Genomic DNA, 23381 nt, shown 5'->3' with positions numbered 1-23381 from the left:
GTGAAAATGAACACTATCTTCTAAGGCAGCTCATTCTACTTTGAATAGCTTTGATCATTAGTGACCTTTTTCTTTACATCAAGCATAAATGTACTTTTCTGAAACTTTTGACCATTTCTCCTAGTTTTGTCCTCTAGGGCAAAACAAAATGACAACCCTTCAAAAAACTGAAGACATCTTTGTCTTAATATCTTTGATTTCTTCAATCCAGGCATTTTCTTTGCCAAGAAAACTCCAAATAGGGTCACAACTGAAACAATTTAATAACAACAAAACTATTATTAATAGTACAATTAAGGAAACAAGCTCAAAGTTAATTAGTTACAGGCAGAACAGAACTAGACTGCATATATCTTGACTGGCTCTTTCAACTGTACTTTCACAAGCTAGACCTGAGCATTCTGGTAGAATAAGAACACTATAATCTTCATTCTCCTTTGCTCCTTTGATGCTTGGTCTTCCTCCCAAAAGCCCTGATTCTTTGAATTAAATTCAAATTGCTTGTTCCTTCCTTCTTGGTCTCACCTCCATACTCACATCACTGTTTTTCTATATCCCTGTAGAATTAATGATGGCATAAATCTCATTCCCATTTGTACTTTCCTCCTCAGTCTGGGGGCACCTCAAATTTTTTTGGACAAGAAAATGATAATTAAGTCATATTCTGGAGCAAATACTGATTCTCAGGTCAATTTCTTGCTATTCTGTGGTCCCATTCCTCTTATCTTCATCCTGGATAGATACACGGAGGGAAGACTTCTCATATTACTCTAATCTAGACAGGATAAGGGAAGGAAAATCATTGCAAAAAAATTAAGAGATACATTCCACAGTCTAATGGAAATAATTGAATCATCTTTTGCTTATCTAATTTTCAGATTAAATAACTCAACCTAACATGAACATGAAGAATCAGGCACAAGAAGAATCAGGCACAGAAGTCCAACAACCCCAGAGGATCTTTAACTTCTGTGGAAAACCAAAGAAGGGCATTCTAAGTAAGGCTCTGGAAAGATGGTCAAAGATTAGACTGAAGCAAGAGTAGTCAGTATATTGTAATATCCTGAAGGCAAAAAAAATGTACTGATTGTAACTGCAGGTAGGTGAACCAAAGTCCAAGTCACTCTATCTCCCTGAGGCCCCTTTCCCCCTTACCCAGACATATTCCTTAAATAGTTGAAAAAGACAAGAGTATTGAATAGGTTGGGGATTAATTTGTTATCAATCAACAAACATTTATTAAGCACTTATATACCAGGAATTTACAAAAAGAAACTGAGGTCAGAGGCCTAGTGGTTTCTTCCCATAAATTTCTTCTCTCTATTTGCCTCCTCAAAAGTCCTATAGAGGAAATGTTGAAATACTGCTTTCTAAATCAGCCTCTTGGCCTAACTTCATTCAGTCAAACCCAGGGCAATTTCCAAAAGCTATAATAATACATGAAGATCTTTTCCTCTGGGGAAAAATACTTTTGCTCAATTCAGATTATTTCCATTATTTTGATTCTTTATATTTTAACAATATATAAAAGATTTTCCAATTATTCATACACATGAGAAAATAAAAATTGTTTTATTAAAACAGAAAAGCTGCCCGGTACATTGCATTAAAGACATTTATACACAAAAGAGTAAATGTTACAAACATGCTACATTAGCATATGGATATTCCCAAAGTGCCTACTTTAAACATCATTTTGGCAAAAAAAAATTATGTCCATAGTTTCTTCAAAAGTTAGCTAATACTGAAAAAATACTTCATGTGGAATCTAAATACAGGTGCATAAAATAAGTATTAAATTGTATAGCTTATTTCACATATTTAAACATATAAAGTACAAAATTCAATAAACAACATGCAAGGCATTTAATATTTAGAATAGCATCTATACATGTATATGTATATAATTATATATAATATATAAAAACAAATGTAAAAAAATTTGCAACAAGGAATAAGGCATAATACATAGTATCTACAGTGAATATACTATAAAGAAAGAATACAAAGTACCAGATAAACACTTGTGATTGTCATCTTAAAACCATGGCTATTAGTTTTCTTCATAATAAAATACAAGGAATATAAGAATCATGTATTATTTACACAAACAAGTAATTACTTCACTTTTTGGCAATTATTTAAGTAGCAGCAATTTGTTTTAAGACTGATGTTTAAAAACCCTGTAGGTTCAGTTGACTGTTCTCACCCAAATTAGGTTTGAGTCATATGAAATTGCATAAAGGCAGGATGCTTTCTTTATTGCTTAAAAAAAAAAAACCTTTTTATATACTTTAGAGGACTTTTCCGTTTCACAAATGGCAGAAACATGTCAGTGACTTGTCTAACTATAGGATATAAAGAGGCACTTAACTAAATTAGAGTACCTGTTAATACACTAATAGATATATTTTTGTATACCACTGTAAAGTGTCCATTGAATTTTTTAGTTTATATTTTCTAATGATTTAAGATGATCATTTCAGAAATATTTTATCTTCACTTCTGTGTGTTGGCAGTGACTTTTACTAATACTATATTTCTTTGTATCTAAGCTTCTGGTTCAAGTAGTTGATATGTAAACAAATACTGATAAACGTGGAGGATTTTTCCCATTAAAGGAACCCAGCAAGGAATCCTTCTATGAAGTAAATCCTTTTATAAAGCAAAACAACAAAAAAAATCCTTAAGTTGGCTAACAGCATCTCATTCATCAGATAAGACTGATTTTCCCAGTGGTAGAGCACATCTCTTAGCAAATGTCAAATCAAGTTCATGTAGTAATTTCATATCAAAGATCTAGTTTTTAAGATGTTATTTTGAGGACCCATTTTCTATCTCATAATTATAAAAAATGTAGATTTGATGATGAAAAATATTTCTTAAAAAAAAAAAACCAAGAAAAATACTGTGTGGTGAATTATTGAAGTGACATGTGCTTTTAGTAGATGATTGCCATAATAAAGACATCAGTCCCGAATGTCTTTTACAATAAGGAAATATATCATAGATGATTCATTTTGCACATTTTGTAAGCAGTTATGTGCCATGCAAAACTAATAAGGCAAATACAAGGCTGAAGGAAAAGGGACAATAGTGAGGCATAGTTTTTGTGCTAGCAGATAGAAGGCTACTTGAAACTTGTACCCGGGAGATGATAAGTGCTGAAAGTGGAACATGTGAGGCCAGAGTTGGACTATCAGAATTGATCAGTGATTCAATCTTTTCTGCTTCTTTATTGCAAGCCTCGATCTGAGAGAGAGAGAAAAAAATAAGATTGTGAAAAGTAGAATCAACTGGGACAAAAAAGTTTTAAACTGATCTTGCCAAATTTGAAAACATATTTGGATAAGACTTAACTCACATCACTCCAGTGATTCAAGCTCAAGGTCAGTATACAACGAGATGTGTATGGATCATAAAATATAATAAAATTCCTTTAGAATATAAGATGCGTATGGATCATAAAATATAATAAAATTCCTTTAGAATATAATATCAGGATTAAAAATATAGAAATTAAGATAAAATGATTACTCCCCACTGCCTCTACATTCCCCAAGCAATTGGCCATGCTTGGCTAGAAAGCAATGAGAATTCTAATTAAAAAATGCTTAGACCAATTCCTCAGAGCCTGGGCCTTTTAAGCAACAAGTTACAAGAAGCCAGACCAATGATCTCAAAAATAATCCTCACTAAAAGGGAAGGTAGCTTAATATAAAATAGGTACCACTGTTGTTATATCCCACTTCCATGGTGGCAAGGTCTCAAAAATTTTCTAAGAAATATTCTACCACAAAAATAATCTTTAAACAATTTCAGCATGAGCTACAATGAAGAAAGCTTAAAAATAATAAAAACTATAATACAAACTTCTTAGAAGTGCAATTCATGTGTTAAGATAATATCAGGGTACAATTCAGGGAAAATTTCCTAGCAAAATGGGACCAAAAGCAGCATCAGGGACATCAGGTCCACAGTGGAGATGGTGACACCTACAATGCTGGCATGAATCCTCACTGTAGATGTAGGTCAACTGAGAGTACCTAAGAGGTCATTAGTGTCTTGCATGCAATCAATCTTAAGGCATAAGAACATTAACTTCCCCTCCCCTAAGAAGTCCTTTGCCTCACTTGTCAAAACCTCTGTTCCATGGGAGCCTATCAGGATGATGGCACCAAATTTTGGCCCCTTTAGAGGTTTATACTCAGAGTTTGTCTCTTTCTCAGGTGAGGACTAGATGAAGACTCCTCCTCTAAGGACTCAAAATTACTACTAAGTTAGTTAAAGAATTCCTTTTCTTCCAGGTGAATTCCTGTTCAACATAACTATAAAGAGAACAATTTACCTCCTTCCTATCATTTAAAATGCAAAGTACCTCCAACAATTCTATCCCTGGGTCATCTAAATCCTTTCTCAAAAGGCATTGATGTATCCTGGGGAAGGAAAAATGCCAATTTAGATAAACCTTTCTTATAAAATCATTTCTTACAAAAGTGGTATTAAAACTTCTGAGAAGGCAGAAACCTCAAGAACCTAGTAATTCTATCCAAGTAATGGAAAGAGAGCTGGAGAAGATTAACTGGGAGGGACTATCTCCAAAATTATCCTTAGTGAACTTTGGATACACAATCCAAGAATCTACTGGAATAACCTTTCCCCTTCATAGAATACTGATTTATCCAAGGCAGTTTCTAGTGTTAGGACATACAACCCCAATAATTAGGGGTATGATGATGGTGTTATTTTTAAGAATTTGATCCAGTATTAAATGATACCAGTTGGCCACTGATGAATGTGATAATAGACCTTCATAAAAAATGGGTACCTGGATCAGATACAATGATATGAGGAAGGGGACCCATAATGAAGAAGATAATATTCTCTAAGAGCTTTGATAATAGCTACCAGGGCAGCAGATTTAACTAGCACTGTAATCCCATATCCTGAATAAACATCAACTTCAGAGATCTGAGATAGAAGATCAATCTGCCAATCAGAAGTAGGTCAAAAACCATATCATATTGATTTTTCAAAGGTAAATATTGAATTAGCATGAGAGGCATCATTGAGCAGAAGCACCTACATCATTCTTAGTAAGGGTCATATGGTCACACACTTACTGGAACACTGAAAGCATCAGCCTCCATGTCCAGATTGAAGATGATCCTAGTAGTACCCATTCTCTAATGTTTTTCATAAGAGCATCAACACTATGTTTCTAATCCAAAGTAGAGAACTGTTAATTTTCCAGTTAAGTTTTCTCTAGACCTGTGGCTACTACACAGGAATCAGAAAAAATAAAAAAGCTTTTCTCCTTTCTCCCTCAAGCCTATCTCACCTACCAGCCATGCATCTCACAACTGGAAGGATTTGCTATTACTAAGGATATTTACTATTATTTGATGGCTACTGAAGTCCAAAGGCATATTCCTCTCACAATTAGCATAATTATTGGTGAACCAAGAAAAAGAACATTCTTAGAACCAAATCCTCAGGCCAGTAGGAGGCAGCAAAATATTGGGATTTGGACTAGAGGCACCAGTCTTTGGCATTCTGGTATTGTCACAGATGGTTTGTAAAGGATATTAATGCCGGGGGATCCTGGGCAGGTAAGAGCTTGAATATATCATGGACCTGTTAACCTGTTCTATTGATAAAGGAAGTCATTCCTCTGTCTTCAAGGTATGGTTCTTAAAGATCAAAACTTCATTCTTATGTTGGAAATATTTACTCTCTCTATTTATTATACTTCTTCAATATTCACTGCACTAATCCTACATTCAGTGGATGCTCCCTTCTAATCATACTGATAAGACACTCCAGTCGTGGATACCAGTCCTGTGACTGATCATCCAATCATTTGATGTTCCATTTTCCCCGATATTCCCCTTGTATAATAATAAATTTAGCACACTGGAGGTTAGAATGCAATGTGGACCATGAAATGCAGAAATGCTAATAAGAAAAAATAAAAAGAATACAATTGCTAAGATTACAAAAAGAATTCAGATAAAATGGCTAATTCCCCTTTGCTTCTGCATTTCCACAGCAACTAGCTATGATAAATCAGAAAAATGCCCCTACAGGGCACTGGGGATTCTGCAAAGATCTCTGACAACTCCCTTTAGGTTGGCCCTTTCAGGCCTCAGGTGACAAGAAAATCAATCTAATGGTGCCAACAATCTCCCTTTCTCTTTAAATGGAAACTAGCCCAAGCTGGATAAATAGGTGCATGCATACCAAGCATGTAATTCAATATATGATGGATCTGTGACCATTATCAAGGAATGATCACAACTGATTAATTATGACTTCTCAGAAGAACATCAATAGCAAAATTCTAATCCAAAGTAAAGAACCTTTAATTTTCCAGTTAAGTTTGCTCTAGACCTGTAGCCACTACACAGGAATCAGCAAAAATAAAAAGTTTTTCTCCTTTCTCCCTCAAGGCTTTCTCATCTATCAGTTATGCATTTCACAAATGGAAGGTCTTGCTATTACTGTTAGGATTTTACCTAAGGCTTGAAGAAAAGCTAAGAGAAAGATACAAAAAGAGAATTTCAGGCATAAGAAAAAGCCTAAGAAAATGTGTGGAATAAAGTGTAATACAAGGAACAGCAAGGAAGACAATTGTTCTTAGATGGCAGAGTATATGGGAGAAGAGTAAAATGTAACAAGACTGGAAAATCAGGAAGGGTTCAGGCTAAAAAGGGCTTTAAAAGTCAAACAGAATTTTATTTTTGATGTGAAGGTAACGCAAAACCATGAAGTTTAAGTCACTGCTATACAGCATTGCTAGGAGTATATTGTTGTAAAAGCTTCCTAATGTGATTTAGCTCAGTAGTGTCAAACTCAAAATAGAAGGTGGTCACATAATGACTTAGAAAACCATAAATTTATGTGATTTATGAAAGTGAAGCTTAACTGCTTTGACCATTTTATGAGAAGACAGGACTCATAGATTCCAATGCTGGGAAAGATTGAAGGCAAAAGAGAAGGGGGACAAGCAGAGATTGAGATTGATAGTGTCGTGCAAGCAATGAACATGAGTTTAGAAAGATTTCAAGAGATGGTGGAGGACAGAAGGACCTGGTGTGCTATGGACCATGGGTGTCACAAAAAGTCAGAAAAGACTAAATAACTAAACAACAATAACACTGTATTTTTATTTTGTTAGATATTTCACAATTACATTTTAATCTAATTTGCCCCCATACCAGAAGTTTTGCAGGCCTCATTTGAGTGTAACCCCTCTGATATAGCTTACTTTCTCCCTTTTCTTTTAGAAAAGCCAAACCCATGAATTGCACATCTCTCTATTGAGAGGAAAGAGGCTTCATCAGTTATGCTGTAGGCAGAGATTACTCAGGACAACTAATCAGAATCAGCTGACTTTTCAGGTTGTCTTCAAATATATAATTATATTTGTGTGTAGTATTATTCTCCATTTTTAAAATTTCATTTTTCATTAATTTATAAAGTTTTCCCATGTTTCCTTGAATTCTATATTCATTAATATATACAATACCATGCTGCTGGTATATTAATATACACCAACATTTGTATGGCCATATCCCAAAAGAAAGTCGTATAATTTCAGTTTCCAAGTTTATGCTGTTGATCTTGACTACTTTAGAGAATTATTCCACTTTGGCCTTTTTCTTGTCATCTGCTGTACCTGCCATGGCCCCTTTGAGGCCACTGGATCTTGCTTGCTGTCTGGCTGTTGCCTGCTTCTAGCTATGGAATCATAATTAAATCAACACTGTCAATGGAATTTATTGGAACTATTCTATATCTCTACTCACCATCCCAGTGATTTCTCAAATCAAAACACTTCTTTCTAGTTATCAAACCATGCCCTCTGTATCTGTCTCTTTCTATTGGAGTGTAAGTAAGTTCCTCAAGGACAGGAACAGAATTGTTTCTGTAACTCAGCATTTAATAAATATTTTTTATTCATTTTTCACCCAATCATCTGCATAAGCCTTTCTCATATGTTAAGCAAGGATTTTCAAAATTTTATAGAAACGAGAAAGCAACCATGCTGAATTTTTAGTTTTTTTCCTGATAATAATTTTTTTAAAAAATTATCTTTTCCACTCTTTTGGAATTTTCTTCTCATAGAGATACCCAAACCTGAATGCCTTTAAAACTGTTGCCTCAAGCACATATTTCCTTACATATTTATTTAGTTGAGGAATTCTTAAATTCATTTTGAGTGTTTTTTCTACTTCATATTCTATATTCAATGGGTAATCTTAAGCATCTGAAAATGATAGGTATGCTGTCATTACTCACAAAACTGTTATAAGGATCTAAAGAGATGAATATGAAAAGCACAAAATCAAGTAATAATAGTTAACATTTTTATGTCACTGATGAAAATAAGTTGCTTTATTTCATATCTATTAATATCTTGTTTCCAATTTCATATTACTGCTTTTCACTCTTTTGTGTGGTGGGACTATTTGATTTGTCTATTACTATTTTCCTCTACAATAATTTACAGTGAATTTGTACATATTTTGTAGACCAATGAAATTTGTGTGCCTTTGACAAGAGCTGGCAGTAGTTTTTTTCCCCTTTCCTATTGTATCAAGTATTTTACATTGTTTAAACTTTCTAAAAAATAGCAAGAACCACCAGTCTGTATTTATCCATTTCTCATTTTCAGAGTCAACGGCTTAATTGGGTTAGCTTACTATGTATAGTATCTTCTTAAGTCATATTTTATTTGCTATTAGTTTTGTCTTTTGCTGTAACTAGAAAATGATATGACTTGACTGCTGATCCTAAAATGAGTCCCACATTGGTAACTCTCATGCTACAATCTGTGATGGTATTCCAGTGCTCTTATCTATTATTCAAATTGTTCTTGTTGTGAATATTCATGGTATGCAGGCATTCCTGAGTGAGTTTATCAGTCACCCATCTGTTGGGCTGGAATTGTATTCTAGTTTAATTTATAAGGACATGTCAATATAGATATGGTTGAATTCCTCCAGATTCACTGAATATTGATCAAAGCTCTCCAATAACTAACTGATAGGGAAATTTTATGGACTGTCTAAAAATTGTGATTTTTAGACTTTTACTCCTTTTTTGTCATACCACCAATTAATTAATTCATGGTTTAATTATCAACTAAAAACAGATTTATAATGCTAAATTTAAAAATGTGAACTAAGTCTAGCAAAATTTCATTACAACTCAATGCTAAATCTTACCTGTAATGCTTTTGGATTATGATCAACAGGAATGATCAGAATCACTATTTCTGATTCAATGCTTAAGTATCCAAATACATCACACTGTGGAACTGAAATGTGCAAGCGAATTTTCTCAAGTATTTCCAGAACAGTTATGGGTTTTTTGGTTGTTACCTAGAAAAAGACAGATTTTAAATTACTTGAGGTACTGATCATATGCAAAACTACATTTCGTTAGTTTGCAAATTAAGATCATAGGTCCTGTGTGTAACTCAACTCCAAATTCTATCTCATAACTACTTGTATTGGGGACCCTTTTGTATATCATCTGAACTGGCAAGGAGAAATCTTCTATCAAAAGGAATTTCTTTAAATTCTTTTAAGCTAGGGCTAATAGTTGCCTCATATAAAAATGTTATTAAAACCCATGGTTATGAATATTGATGCACCTACATTTTGGGGTCTTGCCCCAAAGTCAGTGGTGAAAAGTAGGATTGATATACAACTGGAAAAAAATTTACATGTGGTAGAACTTTACTGAGGAAGTTTTGGGGCAACTTTACTATTGTGAGAAGAAATACAACTCTCTAGACTCTTTAAAGTCCCAGAATCAGGGGCAGCTAGGTGGTATAGTGGATAAAGCACCTGCCCTGGAGTCAGGAGTACCTGGGTTCAAATCCGGTCTCAGGCACTTAATAATTACCTAGCTGTGTGGCCTTGGGCAAGCCACTTAACCCTGTTTGCCTTCCAAAAAACCTAAAATAATAATAATAATGATAATAATAATAATAAAGTCCTAGAATTGTGGTTTTTTTTTTCTATTTATTCCATTCTGTCCTAGCACCTAACTCAGCATGCTGAGATGTACATTTTTTCTTTTTGACATCAGGCTACCTATGAATCACAAGAGGTGGATCTTTGTAAAAAATAGCTGCAATCATAAATCATAGGGAAGGGGGCAGCTAGGTGGTACAATGGATAGAGCACTGGCCCTAGAGTCAGGAGGACCTGAGTTCAAATCCAGTCTCAGACACTTAATAATTAATAATTACCTAGCTGTATGACCTTGGGCAAGTCCCCATTGCCTTGCAAAAACAAAAAATATATAAATAAACCATAGGGAAACCCTTTATGTATGAAGTTGGTGTGGAAAAAATACAAATCAACTTTTCTGGTCAAATTTCTGCAATAACTCATTTTCATAAAGTTTTTTTTTAAATAACAATCCTGAAATAGGTAAGAAAAGTAATTTTTATTGATCTCATTTTGCAGATGAGGAAGCAGAGAAATTAAGTATTTTGCTCATGGATATTTAACTGTCAGGATTCAAACCCAGGACTTCTGGCTTGCAGCATTCTTCTTTGCTCATATTCCCCCCACCCCCATCACCTTAAGTAGAGTGATCTTTGAATATAGATCAAATATAAAACATTCTTTTTGGCATTCAGAGTCCCTCATAATCTGCCCCTTTTTCTAGTTTTCTTGTACCTTTCACTCCACCATGGACTCTTCAAACCAGTGACATAAGTCTCATTTCTATTCTTTGGACAAGAGACTCCATTTCTTGACTGGGCATTTTCTCTGACTTCCCTCATGGGATAGGAGCATGAAAGGTTTTACTTCCTCATGTCTACCTTATACTTTCACTGGTTTCTTTCCTCCTTTAAAATCCCACCTTCTTCCATCATTTGGAGAATGGCTGAACAAATTGTGGTATACATATGTTATGGAACACTATTGTTCTATTAGAAACCAGAAGGGATGGGAATTCAGAGAAGCCTGGAAGGATTTGCATGAACTGATGCTGAATGAGATGAGCAGCAGAACCAGAAGAACACTGCACACCATAACAGCAACATGGGGTTGATGATCAATCTTAATGGACTTGCTCATTCCATCAGTGCAACAATCAGGGACAATTTTGAGGTATCTGTGATGAAGAATACCATCTGTATCCAAAGAAAGAATTGTGGAGTTTGAACAAAGACCAAAGAATATTACCTTTAATTAAAAAAAAAGTTATTTTATTATTTAATTTTGCTATCTCACATGTTTTTTCCCCTTAAGGATATGATTTTTCAACACATTCATTTAGATCAATGTATAGCATGGAAACAATGTAAAGACTATCAGACTGCCTTCTGTGGGGGTGGGGGTGGGAGTGAGATTAGAGAAATCACAAAATTCAAAAGCAAATAAATAAATAAATAAAAAGCAAAGTGCAAGCAAAATAAATCCCACCTTCTATAGAAAGCCTTTCCTGATATTTCTTAATCACAGTGCCTTCCCACTATTATTTCCAGTTTATCCTGTTTTGGGCTTGTTTGTACATAGTTATTTGCATGTTTCTCCCCCTATTAAATCTGAAAGCGTGGTTGTCTTTGGCCTTTTTTTGTATCCTTAGCATTTAGTACATATACTTCATAAATCTTTATGGACTATTATTCTCTCTCCATTCTGTAATTTCATCATTATTGAGAAATCTAATTGCAGAAACTTGCTCCACTTATTTAGCTCAGTCAATCAACATGGTTTTATTGTGCTATTTTGTGCCGATTTGAAGATACAAAGAAAGGCAAAAGGCAATCCCTGCTCTCAAGAAACTTAATGGAAGAAAAGCAATTAGTTTGTGCCTTCTAGTTCTAGAGCAGTGCATGGGGCACTGAAATATTAAACATCTTGTTCAAAGACACAATGTGCCAGAAACTAGACTTGGACCCAATTTCTCCTGATCCCAAGAATGGTTGTCTATCCATTTTCTTCCACAGCTAGCTCTTATCTACCTCTATTGTAACTACTTGCACATGCATTGCCTAATATTAATTAATAATCAAGCATAATAGTCTATTCATTAAATGGCAGCAGTTTTCAGGAGATGCTATTAACTTATCAAAACTATGTTATAGTGCTAAAGTTTACTTAGTGTTAGCACTCTCATTATTAACTTGCATTTAAAATGGCCTTTTGAAAGACGAACAGCTCCTTCTAGTGAGAATAGTCACAAGTCAAATAAGTAAATTGATCTGGGATCAGAGTTATCAGCAAAGACAAACTCTAACAATATACTGACTATTGTGTACCCCGAGCTATTGAAGTTTAACTGTGACAGTTACAGATTTGAAAATTACCCAAATTCAGTTCTATTTTGTTTTTTTTATTCTCAATAAATATGGTTTGAGAAACAGCAAATTATTAATAATGAATCTGCATCCATTTCTGAAAGATAAGTCAGTTGGCCTTGATGGTATGTCCTTGGCTTAAAATATTTTATAAGTTTATTTTTCTTATAAAACTAAAACCTAATTGTTAAAGTGAATTCATAAGTTGTGGTATTTCTAAAGTTTCTAATATTTTCTTTATTTTTTACCTTAGCAATTGTATCCAACTTTTCCTTGTCAAATAAAATTCTTAACATTCCTGCACACAATGGGCAACACGCACCTGTATAACAGAAACCAATGAAAATAAAGTAAATTGAGAACATGTGAGTAAATAATTAGTTCCTATGTGAGGCTTTACAGAGATATCTCTGTGGGCTATAAGTATAAATATGACCTGTTACATTAAAGATAAAAGATAAAAGGAAATTTTAAAGATCTGGTTTACAGGATTCCTTGCAATGTTGCAGGGAAAAAAATCTGAATTTTAAACTGCAAATAACTAACATGTATAAATCTTTATTCACTCACCAGGTGAGATGACTGGTTTGCATCCAGTTGCTGGGAGAGGACATTGAACTGCAGCACATTCTGTGAAAGAGGCATATTCTGAGAGGGCTCCTACAGCCTGACAAGGGCCGGAGTAGTCCACTGCTACCCGCTCAGAGTAGGCAGCACACACACTACTGTAAGTTTCACCATTGTGTCCACAAACAGGTTTTGTTGATTTGCAAAATGACTGAAAGAAAAAAAAAAAGATTTACATTTAACTTTAATTAGGTGAAAACTTCTTCTTGCACCAATAGGATCCTAAGGGAATTTATTCTTTCTCATGATAAAAATAAAAGGCACAAAGGTAAATTCCAGAGAGATTCTACATTTTATCAATGGGACAAACAATAGCTACTTGGGTCATTCAGGGAAGATTACTTTTTCATATCCTCTAGTTCTGTTGATATGTCTATCCACTGTGAATTAAAAAATATATATATAATTATAACTAATATGTAAAAATGCATTAGGTGTTTTTGCTGAGGTTCATCAGTTATTCACTACAATAAGATGAGCAAATCATAAATTGTTACTATATATTTATACATATATAGATATATTTATATATCTATATATAATCACTATGAATTAAAATGCCTATTCAGTTATTGTGAATGGAATCAAGTTTTAAGGTAGCTCTATTCTAAAGTTAAGATAGAATCAAACTAATATAAGATTAAATGGTATTGTTACATAAATGACTTAAACACATGTAGGGAGGGAAAGGAATTTCAGTGCCTCTGCAAGAAAGAGTCAGAAAACCTGGGTCCATATTCTATAAATGTTACTTGACTAGCTAAATGATGTTCAACCAGTCTCTCTACTTTCCTGGGTCTCAGTTCCCTTGTCTGTACAATGGGTATAAAGCACCAGCCCTGGAGTCAGGAGGATCTGAGTTCAAATTTGACCTCAGATATGTGATGCTTACTGGCTGTGTGAACTTAGGCAAGTCACTTAACCCTGATTGCCTCACATCCAGGGCCATCTCCAGTCATCCTGATTCATATCTGGCCATTGCACCCTGATGCCTCCAGAGGAGAAAGTGAGCTGGTGACTGAGCACAGCAGCCCCTCACTCAAATCTAATTCACTTGCAAGTCATGAAATCATCTCCCTGGTGTCTTGGTCTTCTTAGAGAACAAAAGATAAGCAACAACAACTTGCTCTACTTCATGGGTAGAGCCAAAATCAATAAAGTACTAAGCATATTACAACCATAAAACACAATTTAAATGCCAAACATGGTGATTATTAATACAAATTTGATAATACTTATAATAATTATGGGGGGTTGCCTTGAAATTGGCTTCATCTAAACCCTTCCAAGTAGATTGGTAGGTATCTTTTCCATAAAATTCTCAAAATAAAAATATAAATTAAAAACTCTTTATATACTTAAACTATTGGAGAAAATGTTGATTTGAGTAAGGCCAAAAACTAATTATTGGAGGGTGTTATAAAGAGTTATTCTTGCATGGGTGTGTGCTGGACTACATAACTTCTGAAGTCCCTTCTGTGATTTTATGATGAGCTCAAAATCTAATGACCTCTGGCAAGTCACTAAAAACACTTTGGGCCTCATTCTCCTTAAACGTATAAAAAGAAGGTGAAACTGAACTGAAGAGATGATCTCTAAGATCCCTTCCAGTTCTCAATCCTATGATCCTATATTCTTACTATCAAGACTTCAATTTCATTGTATTGTAAACATCTATCAGGCAACTGGTAGGCTATTGTAATCTGTTGAGAATAAAACAACTGGAGAAATGCAGAAGAAATTCTTCAAAATCACTTCAAGATACTTTATTTATTACTCTAATTTTTTAAATTTAAGGCAATGGGGTTAAGTGACTTGGCCAAGGTCACACAGCTAGGCAATTATTAAGTGTCTGAGGCCTGATTTGAACTCAGATTATCTTGACTCCGGGTCGGTGCTCTAACCACTGCGCAACCTAGCTGCCCCTCTTCAAGATAACTTTAAAACAGGATAACAATCATATGCAGAGCAGCAGAAGGGAAGTTTGTTTAAGCAGCTGAACTGGGCTGCATGAATCCCTTGTGAATTAAATACTTCTCATGGATCTTGCCAAGTCTTGTGATTTAGACAAAAGTCAAGACTTTGTGTGCTAAAAAACAAGGAGATTAGAAAAAAAAAGTGCTCCAGCTATTTAATGTGATGTGACAGTGTGCCTAAATCCCAAATGGTGGCATATTGTATTTTCCTTTTTTTTGCCCAATAAATACAATTGTTTTGTTAAAAAACAAAGCAGTATTTAGTTTAGCTATTTTATAGTTTAAACATTTGAGATGTACATTTATAAAATGTATAGAAGCATGATGAACTTTTTCACAATGTGTGGTTTTAATCTTATTTAAATGCAGTTGTGGGGGGACAGCCAAGATGGCGACAAGAAGGGATCCAGTCTTAGGCGCTCTCTGATAAACCGTGAAACTAAGGACTCTAACTAAACTTTCAAGAGACAGAACCCACAAAGGGACCCACTGAGGCAGTTCTCCTACTCAAGGTAACCTGGAAAAGAGCAGAAAGGCTCTGCTCCCCGGGGTTGGAGGGGCGGCCCGCCAGAGCAAAAGAACTTCAGCCTCCTGGAGGCAGCCTCAGGGAGCTGGGAGCCACGGCTCACAGCAGAGGGTGAGTCTCCTGAGCTGCACCCCGGGGAGCACCGGGCACAAAGTGGGGGAACAGTGGGGGACCTCTGCCAGAGCGAGCATGTGGAGCCCAGCCCTCAGGGCACACAGCGAGCAGCTTGGTCTTTCCCCAGCCCTGATCCAAGAACAGAAGCAGGGGGAGCCAGTAAGCAGGAGCCCCCAGGGCATGAGCCCATTGAGCTGAGGGAGGGGAGTGGAGAGAGACTGCCCAGCTCTGTCCTCTGCCCCTGGAACAGGACTCTGGGGCTCTGACTGCATTCAGATCCTGATCCCAGTCTAGGCCCCCCCCCCACCTCAGCCCCGTGGCAGAGGGGGGCACACATGGTCATTCACAGACCAGGAGGGAGGACAGAGCCTCACACACTGAGACCCTTGTGGGAGTGTCCCAAAAGCTCAGGAAGCACCCCAAAACCAGGCCCAGGCTGGGAAAATGAGCAAGCAGAGAAACAAAAGGAAGACTATTGAGAAATATTTTGCAAATGAGCCCAAGAAGGATCAAAATACTCAGTCTGAAGATGAGGAGGTACAAGCTCCTGCATCTAAAGACTCCAAGAAAAACAGAAATTGGGTTCAGGCTATGACAGAGCTCAAAAAAGACTTTGAAAATCAAATGAAGGAGTTGGAAGAAAAACTGGGAAAAGAAAGGAGATGCAGGAAAAACATGAAAATGAAGTCAGCAGCTTAGTCAAGGAAATCCAAAAAAATGCAGAAGAAAATATCATGCTAAAAACCAGCTTAGGTCAAATGGATAAAACAGTTCAAAAAGTTATTGAGGAGAAGAATGCCTTAAAAAGCAAAATTGGCCAGATGGAAAAAAGAGATAAGAAAACTCTCTGAGGAAAATAAATCCTTCAGACAAAGAATAGAATTCAGGGAGATTGATGAATTTACCAGAAATCAGGAATCAATACTTCAAAACCAAAAAAATGAAAAATTAGAAGAAAATGTGAAATAGCTCATTGAAAAAACAACTGATATGGAAAACAGACTTAGGAAAGAAAATTTAAAAATTATTGGAATACCTGAAAGTCATGATCAGGAAAAGAGCCTTGACATCATTTTCAAAGAATTACTACAGGAAAATTGCCCTGATATTCTAGAAGCAGAGGGCAAAATAGAAATGGAGAGAATCCACCAATCCCCCCGAGAAAGAGATCCCAAAAAACCAACCCCTAGGAATATTATAGCCAAGTTCCAGAACTCCCAAGTCAAAGAGAAAATATTACAAGCAGCCAGAAGGACACAGTTAAAATATCATGGAGCTCCAGTCAGGATCACACAGGACTTAGCAGCAGCTACATTGGAAGCTCGTAGGGCTTGGAATATAATATACCGGAAGGCAAGAGCTTACAATGCAGCCAAGAATGAACTACCCAGCAAGGCTGAATGTCCTCTTCCAGGGAAAAAAGATGGACTTTCAATGAACCAGGGGAATTTCAAATGTTCCTTTTGGAATGGCCAGAGCTGAACAGAAGGTTTGATCTTCAGATACAGGACTCAGGTGAAGCACAGAGATTGGCGGAGAGGAGGGAAATATGAGGGACTTAATGAGGATGAACTGCATGTATTCCTGCATAGAAAAATGATACTGATAATACTCATATGAACCTTCTCAGTTAATAGAGCAGGTAGAGAGAGCTTTTATAGTTGAAGTACAGGAGAAAGCTGAATTTGAAGATAAAATATGGTGTAAAAATGGAGTCAATAGAAAAAAAGGGAAATGGAATGGGAGAAAGAAAAAGGAGAGGGGGAATAAGCCAAGATATTTCATATAATAAGATTTTTTTATTATTATAATGAGCTATTGCAATGATATGGAAGGGGGGAGGCAAGGGGGGAATGAGGGAACCTTTGCTCTCATCAGAGTTGACTAGGAGAGGAAACAGCATATATACTCAATGGGGTATAGACATCTGGAGTAAGAAGGAGGGGGAGCAGGGGGAAGGGGTGGGGATGTGAATAAAAGAGGAGAGGATGGACCATAGGGGGAGAGTGGTCAGATATAACACATTTTCTTTTTTACTTCTTGCAAGCAGCTGGGATTGGAAGGCCTGCCCAGGCTGGGTGGATGCTGGGCCTAAGGGGTGGTATGGGGGCTCAGGGCTTCTTGGCCCCAGGACCAGGGATCTGTCTGCTGCACCACTCAGCGACCCTACAGCAGAGTCAGAGTGAAAGGAGAGAGAAAATATAGTAAATGGTAGTGGAGAAATAAGAAAGGAGGGAGTTGTGATCAGCAATGGCAACGTTAGAAAAATATGGAAGTAACTTTTGCGATGGACTTACCATAAAGAATGCGATCCACCCATGACAGAGTTGTTGGTGTTGGAACAAAGACTGAAGCACAGTTTTTATTATTATTATTTGGGGGAGGGTGCAGGGCAAATGGGGCTGGATGGCTTGCCTGGGGCCACATAGCAGGGTGATCTTTGGGTGTCTGAGGCCAGATTTGGACCCAGGTGCTCCTGACTCAAGGGCCAATGCTCTGTCTGCCACCCAGCCACCCCTACTATTATTACTATTTCATTTTGGGTCTTTTTTTTTTCTTTTCTTCTTTTAGGTTTTTGCAGGGCAGTGGGGATTGGGTGGCTTGCATGTCACACGGCTGGGTAATTGTTGGGTCTACAGGACTGAATGTGGGCTTGGATGCTCGTGGCTCCAGGGCTGGTGCTTCGTCCATTGCGCCACCTGGCCATACCTACAATTAATTACTATTATTCTTTTTTTTAATTTTAATTTTTTTACTCTCCCCTTTACTTTATCACCCAAGCAAGTCTATATTCATGGGGGGAGGGGTATTTTGCTTACTCTTAAACAAGAATATTTTATTAATGTAAAAAAATTTGTACAAAATGAGAATTAAAAAATAAAATTAAAAAAATAAATGCAGTTGGCTCTGTAATTGCAAACTAATGGATCTAGCAGAGAACAGAACTCTATAGACAAGGTAGACTCAGGTTGTGAGGATATGTAAGTAAAAATCCTGTCCAGGAAGAACCAAGAGGAAAAGTAGGGAGGACAGAGGGCAAAATAAGAATCAAACACAAATTTGGTCAGAATTGAAAGAGTAGGCTGTAAACTTGATTTAGGTGCAGATGCTAGAAGGGAGGCACTTAACTATGTGTCTAAGACTGTGCCAAGTGCTTTAAAAGTATCATTTCACCTAATTCTCACAACCACCCTGAAAAGCATTTTATAATGGAGGAAACTGAGATACAAATCACTTCCCTGTCTAAGACCAAGTTTGAACTCAGGTCTTCCAGAATGAACTTTGATGCCTCTAAAAATATTTTCATTTAGAAAATATTATTTAGAAAAATAATAAAAAAAAAGAAAAGTCATATAATTGTACCTGACAGGGGCCTTTGTAAGACACATTTTTTCCTCTTTGGTATAAAATACAGAGGTTGTTGTGTTCTACATTGTCTGTGTCACAAACAGGATCCCGAATCTGGTCACAGTTGAGTTGTCGAGGCACACATTCATATTGGTTGCACCCAAATTTAGCAAAAGTAGTTAGACAAACCTGAGGTTTTGGTATGCATCTATAAAAAAGAAAGTATCTTTATTACAGAGAACCTACTCAATATACATAGTTTTTGGGATACTCAATAATAATTTGCACACTTATCAAAGTTTAGTTTTAGTCAAGCTTTATTCTTTTTACTTTGATACTTCAAAAGATCTATGATTTCTCCTATGAGATTAAATGCTTCTTCAACACAGATCAAAGGTCTTCAAACTGTACCTGATATTTGATCAACTCTACCTTACAAGATGGTTTCTGACTCTACTAACTCATCTGAACTGAATTCTCCACAGTTATCAACAAACTCTTAATTCCTACAACCAAGGCTTTTTCTCAGTCCTTCTTGACTTCTCTTATGACTTATGGTCACTCATCCCTTCATGGCTACTTCCCTGGATTTTCATGACCTGGATGTTCTCTGGTATTCCTCCAACCTGCCTGGCCACTGCTCAGTCTTTTTTTAAAACTAGATCTCAATCATATGCTACCTCTTATTTGTGGGTGTAATTTCAAGGTTCTGTTCTTGCCCTCTGCAATTTTTTCTCTATACTCTCTCCTTTGGTGATTTCATCAGTTCCATTGTGTTTGATTATACTCTTTATATAGATGACACCTATCCTCAAATCTACATGAATACAACTATAGTGGTTCATCACTAATTGCCTGCTAGGCATCTCTTGTATTTCCCTTTGGCATCTGAAACTTGGCATATCTAAATTGGAACTAAAGTCATCATATTTCCTCCAAAATCATTTCATCTTAACTTTCCTGTTCCTCATGAAGGTACCATCATCTTTTCAGTTGTCCAGTCATAACATCGGAGTTAATATTGACTTTTCACTCTCTCTTACCTTGCCTATCATATTGGTTTCTGAATATTGTACCTCTACAACTTCCCTCTTTTCCCCTTTATTCACACAGTCATCACTCTGTGTCAAGTCTCCAACATCTGGCACATTGTAATAGCCTCCTAACCATCTCTCTCACCAATGTCTCTTCATTTCAGTCCATCTTCTCCACTGGTCTAATATCCCTTGCTCAAGAAGTTTCAGTGTTATTAACAGCAACATTGTATGATGATCAACTATGATGGACTTGCTCATTTTAGCAGTAAAAAAGATCAAAGATAATTCTAAAGGAATTGTGATGGAAAATACCAATCACACTCAGAGAAGTAACAATGGAGTCTGAATACAAAAGCATACTATTTTCAATTTTTTAAATTTCTTTTGTTTTTTCCCTTTTGTTCTGATTCTTCTTTCATTTTTTAAAAATATTTTTTAGATTTTTCAAGGCAATGGGGTTAAGTGGCTTGCCCAAGGCCACACAGCTAGGTAATTGTTAAGTGTCTGAGGCCGGATTTGAATTCAGGTACTCCTGACCCCAAGGCCAGTGCTCTATCCACTGTGCCGCCACCCTGATTCTTCTTTCATAACATAACTCTACAATGACTGATGCCAGACATCTTTCCAGACAGATTAGATATTACTGCACGCAAGAATTCCACATTCTGGTCAAATTCTCTTATTTTCTCTATAATATTTCATGTTCTACTTTTGTGTAAGACATCTCTCAAGCCTCTTTCTCTTCTCTGACACTGCTCTACCACAATAACCTGCTCAGGGTCTGCATGCCTCAAATCTTTTCCCACTCAAATCCATCCTTCATTCAGCCACCAAATTGATTTTCCTATAGCACAGGTCCTACAATATTACTCTCTCTACTCAATAAACTCCTGTGGTTCCCTATCACCTTCAGGATCAGTGATACTGGTTTTCTGGCTGTTCCATGAATAAGACACGTCATCCCTTGGCTTTAGGCATTTTCTCCGACTGTTGCCCATGTTTGAAGTGTTCTCTCTCCTCTGCTGCCAACTGACCTTCCAACTTTCCTTTAAGTCCTAACTAAAATTTCCCCTTTAGGATGTTTTCTCTAATCCATATTAATTCAATGCCTTTGCTTTTTAAATTATTTATTTCCCATTTATTTTGTAATTAGTTCACTTGGTACATATTTGTTTTCAGACTGCTCCTCCCATTATATTTTGAGCTCCTTAAGAGAAGGGGCTGTTTTTTTGCCTCTTTTTTGTATCTCCTCAACTTTAGCATAGTGCTTGCACACAGTAGGTACTTAATGAGTGTTTATGTTTGTGTCTGTTAAGATTGTTCCCCTCTACTTGGAATGTTTTCTCTCCTTATCTCCTTTTCTTGGAACTCTTGGCTCCCTTCAAGCTTAGGTCACACGACAACCTTTTGACTTGCACTCAGTCCTTCAAATCCTTTCGATATATTTTTTATATATTGATCTGTTTATATATTGCTTCTCACAAATAGAAGGCAATCTCTTTGAGGGCAGAGGCTATTTTCATTTCTGTATTTATATTCCTAAGTCCTGGTACAAGCTGGCATTTCTTAAATATTTATTGAATCAGTGAATTCAATTTTTGTTATGATCAAAATAACTCATCACATGATGGCCAGTGTTCTGGCAATAAGCATTATATATTATAGGAAAATTTAAATTCAAAAAATGAAAAAATGGAATCTCAAAATTTAAATTTTAAGGAAAAATTACCTAAGTTAATTTAATCATTATTTATCTAAAAACCCACAAACTGCCTTATAAACAGTAATTTTTTGTGATATAATTTGGATTTGTAAATTATAGTAGTGTGAGTTAATAGTTTAGTTCCAGAGAATCTAAAGAATGATTTCAAAATTATTACAAAGAAAAGTACTTAGTACTGCTTACATTGATTAACAATAGGGAGGGATGTTTGTCAGGAATTTAATATGAAAATTTAAACAAAGTCTAGACTGTAATTAGGGGAAAGTATAGAAAGAGAGTTGGGGATAGTATATGGATAGGGAAGGTTTGTCAAACAATTTGATTTTTTTCTTTATAATGTTTTTCTGGTTCAGAGTTAAGGTATTATTTTTCAAATGACTGGTCAATTCTCTGTCACCTTTTAATATATGAAAAAGTCTGACAATAAATAGGAAAAAACCTTTCACGATTGATATATAATTGTTTAAATTCTAAATCTTGATAAGAAACCAATAGTATTATTGTGATAAGATCTAATGAAGACTCTTAGGAGTTTCAGTGAACTAACAAGAATTCAAATCCCAGGTGTCTCAAAGGAAACCAAACTCTAGAATGGTCAAAATGAATAAATGACTTTTGTCTATTGAATATAAAAATCATTAAATCCTGCTTAAATTACACTTTCCCAGATTGGATGGGTCAAAGAACATGTATCAGCATGTTTCTCCACAAACTTCTTAATTCTCTTTCCTAAAAATGAAGTCTTGGAACAATAAAGTTTCACTGTATAATGTGCTACTTATTAAGAGCAATTGTCTGAAAAACATAACATGAAGTTTAGGAAGTACCTTTGAGATTTTTGACAGGGATTAGGATTACATGGATCCTTAGAGACACATGATCCAAATTCAAACTGATGGTCCTGAAGACCGACACATCGTGCAATGCATGCACTTGGATAAGTACGTCCATTCTGTCCACACACAGGGACAAACTGATCTGCACAGTTACATGGAAGACCTGAAAACAATAAGATTACATGCATCACATTTACTTGCATATTTTTCACAAATGCTGTGATTTAGAAAATTCTGGAAAATATTCTCCCTTTCAAAAATCCTTGTTTGTCCCCATTTTAAAATAACCATCATAATGACAGTTAAGGTTGGAGCTAACAAAAGAGCAGGCAACACTTGCTACTGGCTGGGATGGAGATGGAGAATTAGTTAGCATTCCTTCTTCAAGATTTTCAACAGCTGCTTCTCCCTTTTATCCTCCTTTTTTCTAGTTCCTTTTTTTGGGGGGCTGGGGACATAGTGCTGCTATTGAATTTCCTCAGTATAATGACAAAGCTTTGGCTAATGTGAAATTTCCTGGTTCTTCATGTGGACTGAAAGGTGTTTAAAATCTTAGACTTGACACTTGAAGATTTGAATAGACTCCATTTTACTACTAATGCTTTTAGCAATATTAGCAATAATAATTTCTTCTCAAGGAGCTTATATAATCCTCTTTGCTTTATGTTCTCTCTAAAACACAGTACCACTTGAGATGAATCAAATTTTTAGACCTTTAGAGATTATTTGGTTTACCCCTCTTTTCTCTGGATGAGGACACTGAGGTCATAAATAGTGATATAAAGCAGAGTAGAGTTCTTGGGAATTGGTCTGCCCACAGCTTAAGTGGCAATGAGATGAGTAAAGTCGAGGAATGTGAA

The 23381-nt window shown here is 36.0% G+C and overlaps 1 protein-coding gene across 1 annotated transcript in view; it reads right to left on the bottom strand.

Moving 5' to 3' along the window:
• Window positions 1-1551: 1551 nt before the first annotated feature.
• The window catches only part of RECK (reversion inducing cysteine rich protein with kazal motifs), an 84000-nt gene continuing 62170 nt past the window's right edge, over window positions 1552-23381 (bottom strand). Inside the window, exons 16-21 of the mRNA XM_074201669.1 lie at window positions 22513-22684; window positions 18941-19133; window positions 12905-13112; window positions 12583-12656; window positions 9234-9389; window positions 1552-3252 (exon numbers count right to left, since the gene is read on the bottom strand). Coding sequence (XP_074057770.1) covers window positions 3040-3252; window positions 9234-9389; window positions 12583-12656; window positions 12905-13112; window positions 18941-19133; window positions 22513-22684 — 1016 coding nt within the window. The 3' untranslated portion in view covers window positions 1552-3039. The remainder of the gene's footprint in view (window positions 3253-9233; window positions 9390-12582; window positions 12657-12904; window positions 13113-18940; window positions 19134-22512; window positions 22685-23381) is intronic.

The sequence above is a fragment of the Macrotis lagotis genome, chromosome X (genome assembly GCF_037893015.1).
Source record: "Macrotis lagotis isolate mMagLag1 chromosome X, bilby.v1.9.chrom.fasta, whole genome shotgun sequence".
In the NCBI taxonomy this organism is placed as follows: Eukaryota; Metazoa; Chordata; class Mammalia; order Peramelemorphia; family Peramelidae; genus Macrotis; species Macrotis lagotis.
This window is presented reverse-complemented; position numbering and strand designations above follow the sequence as displayed.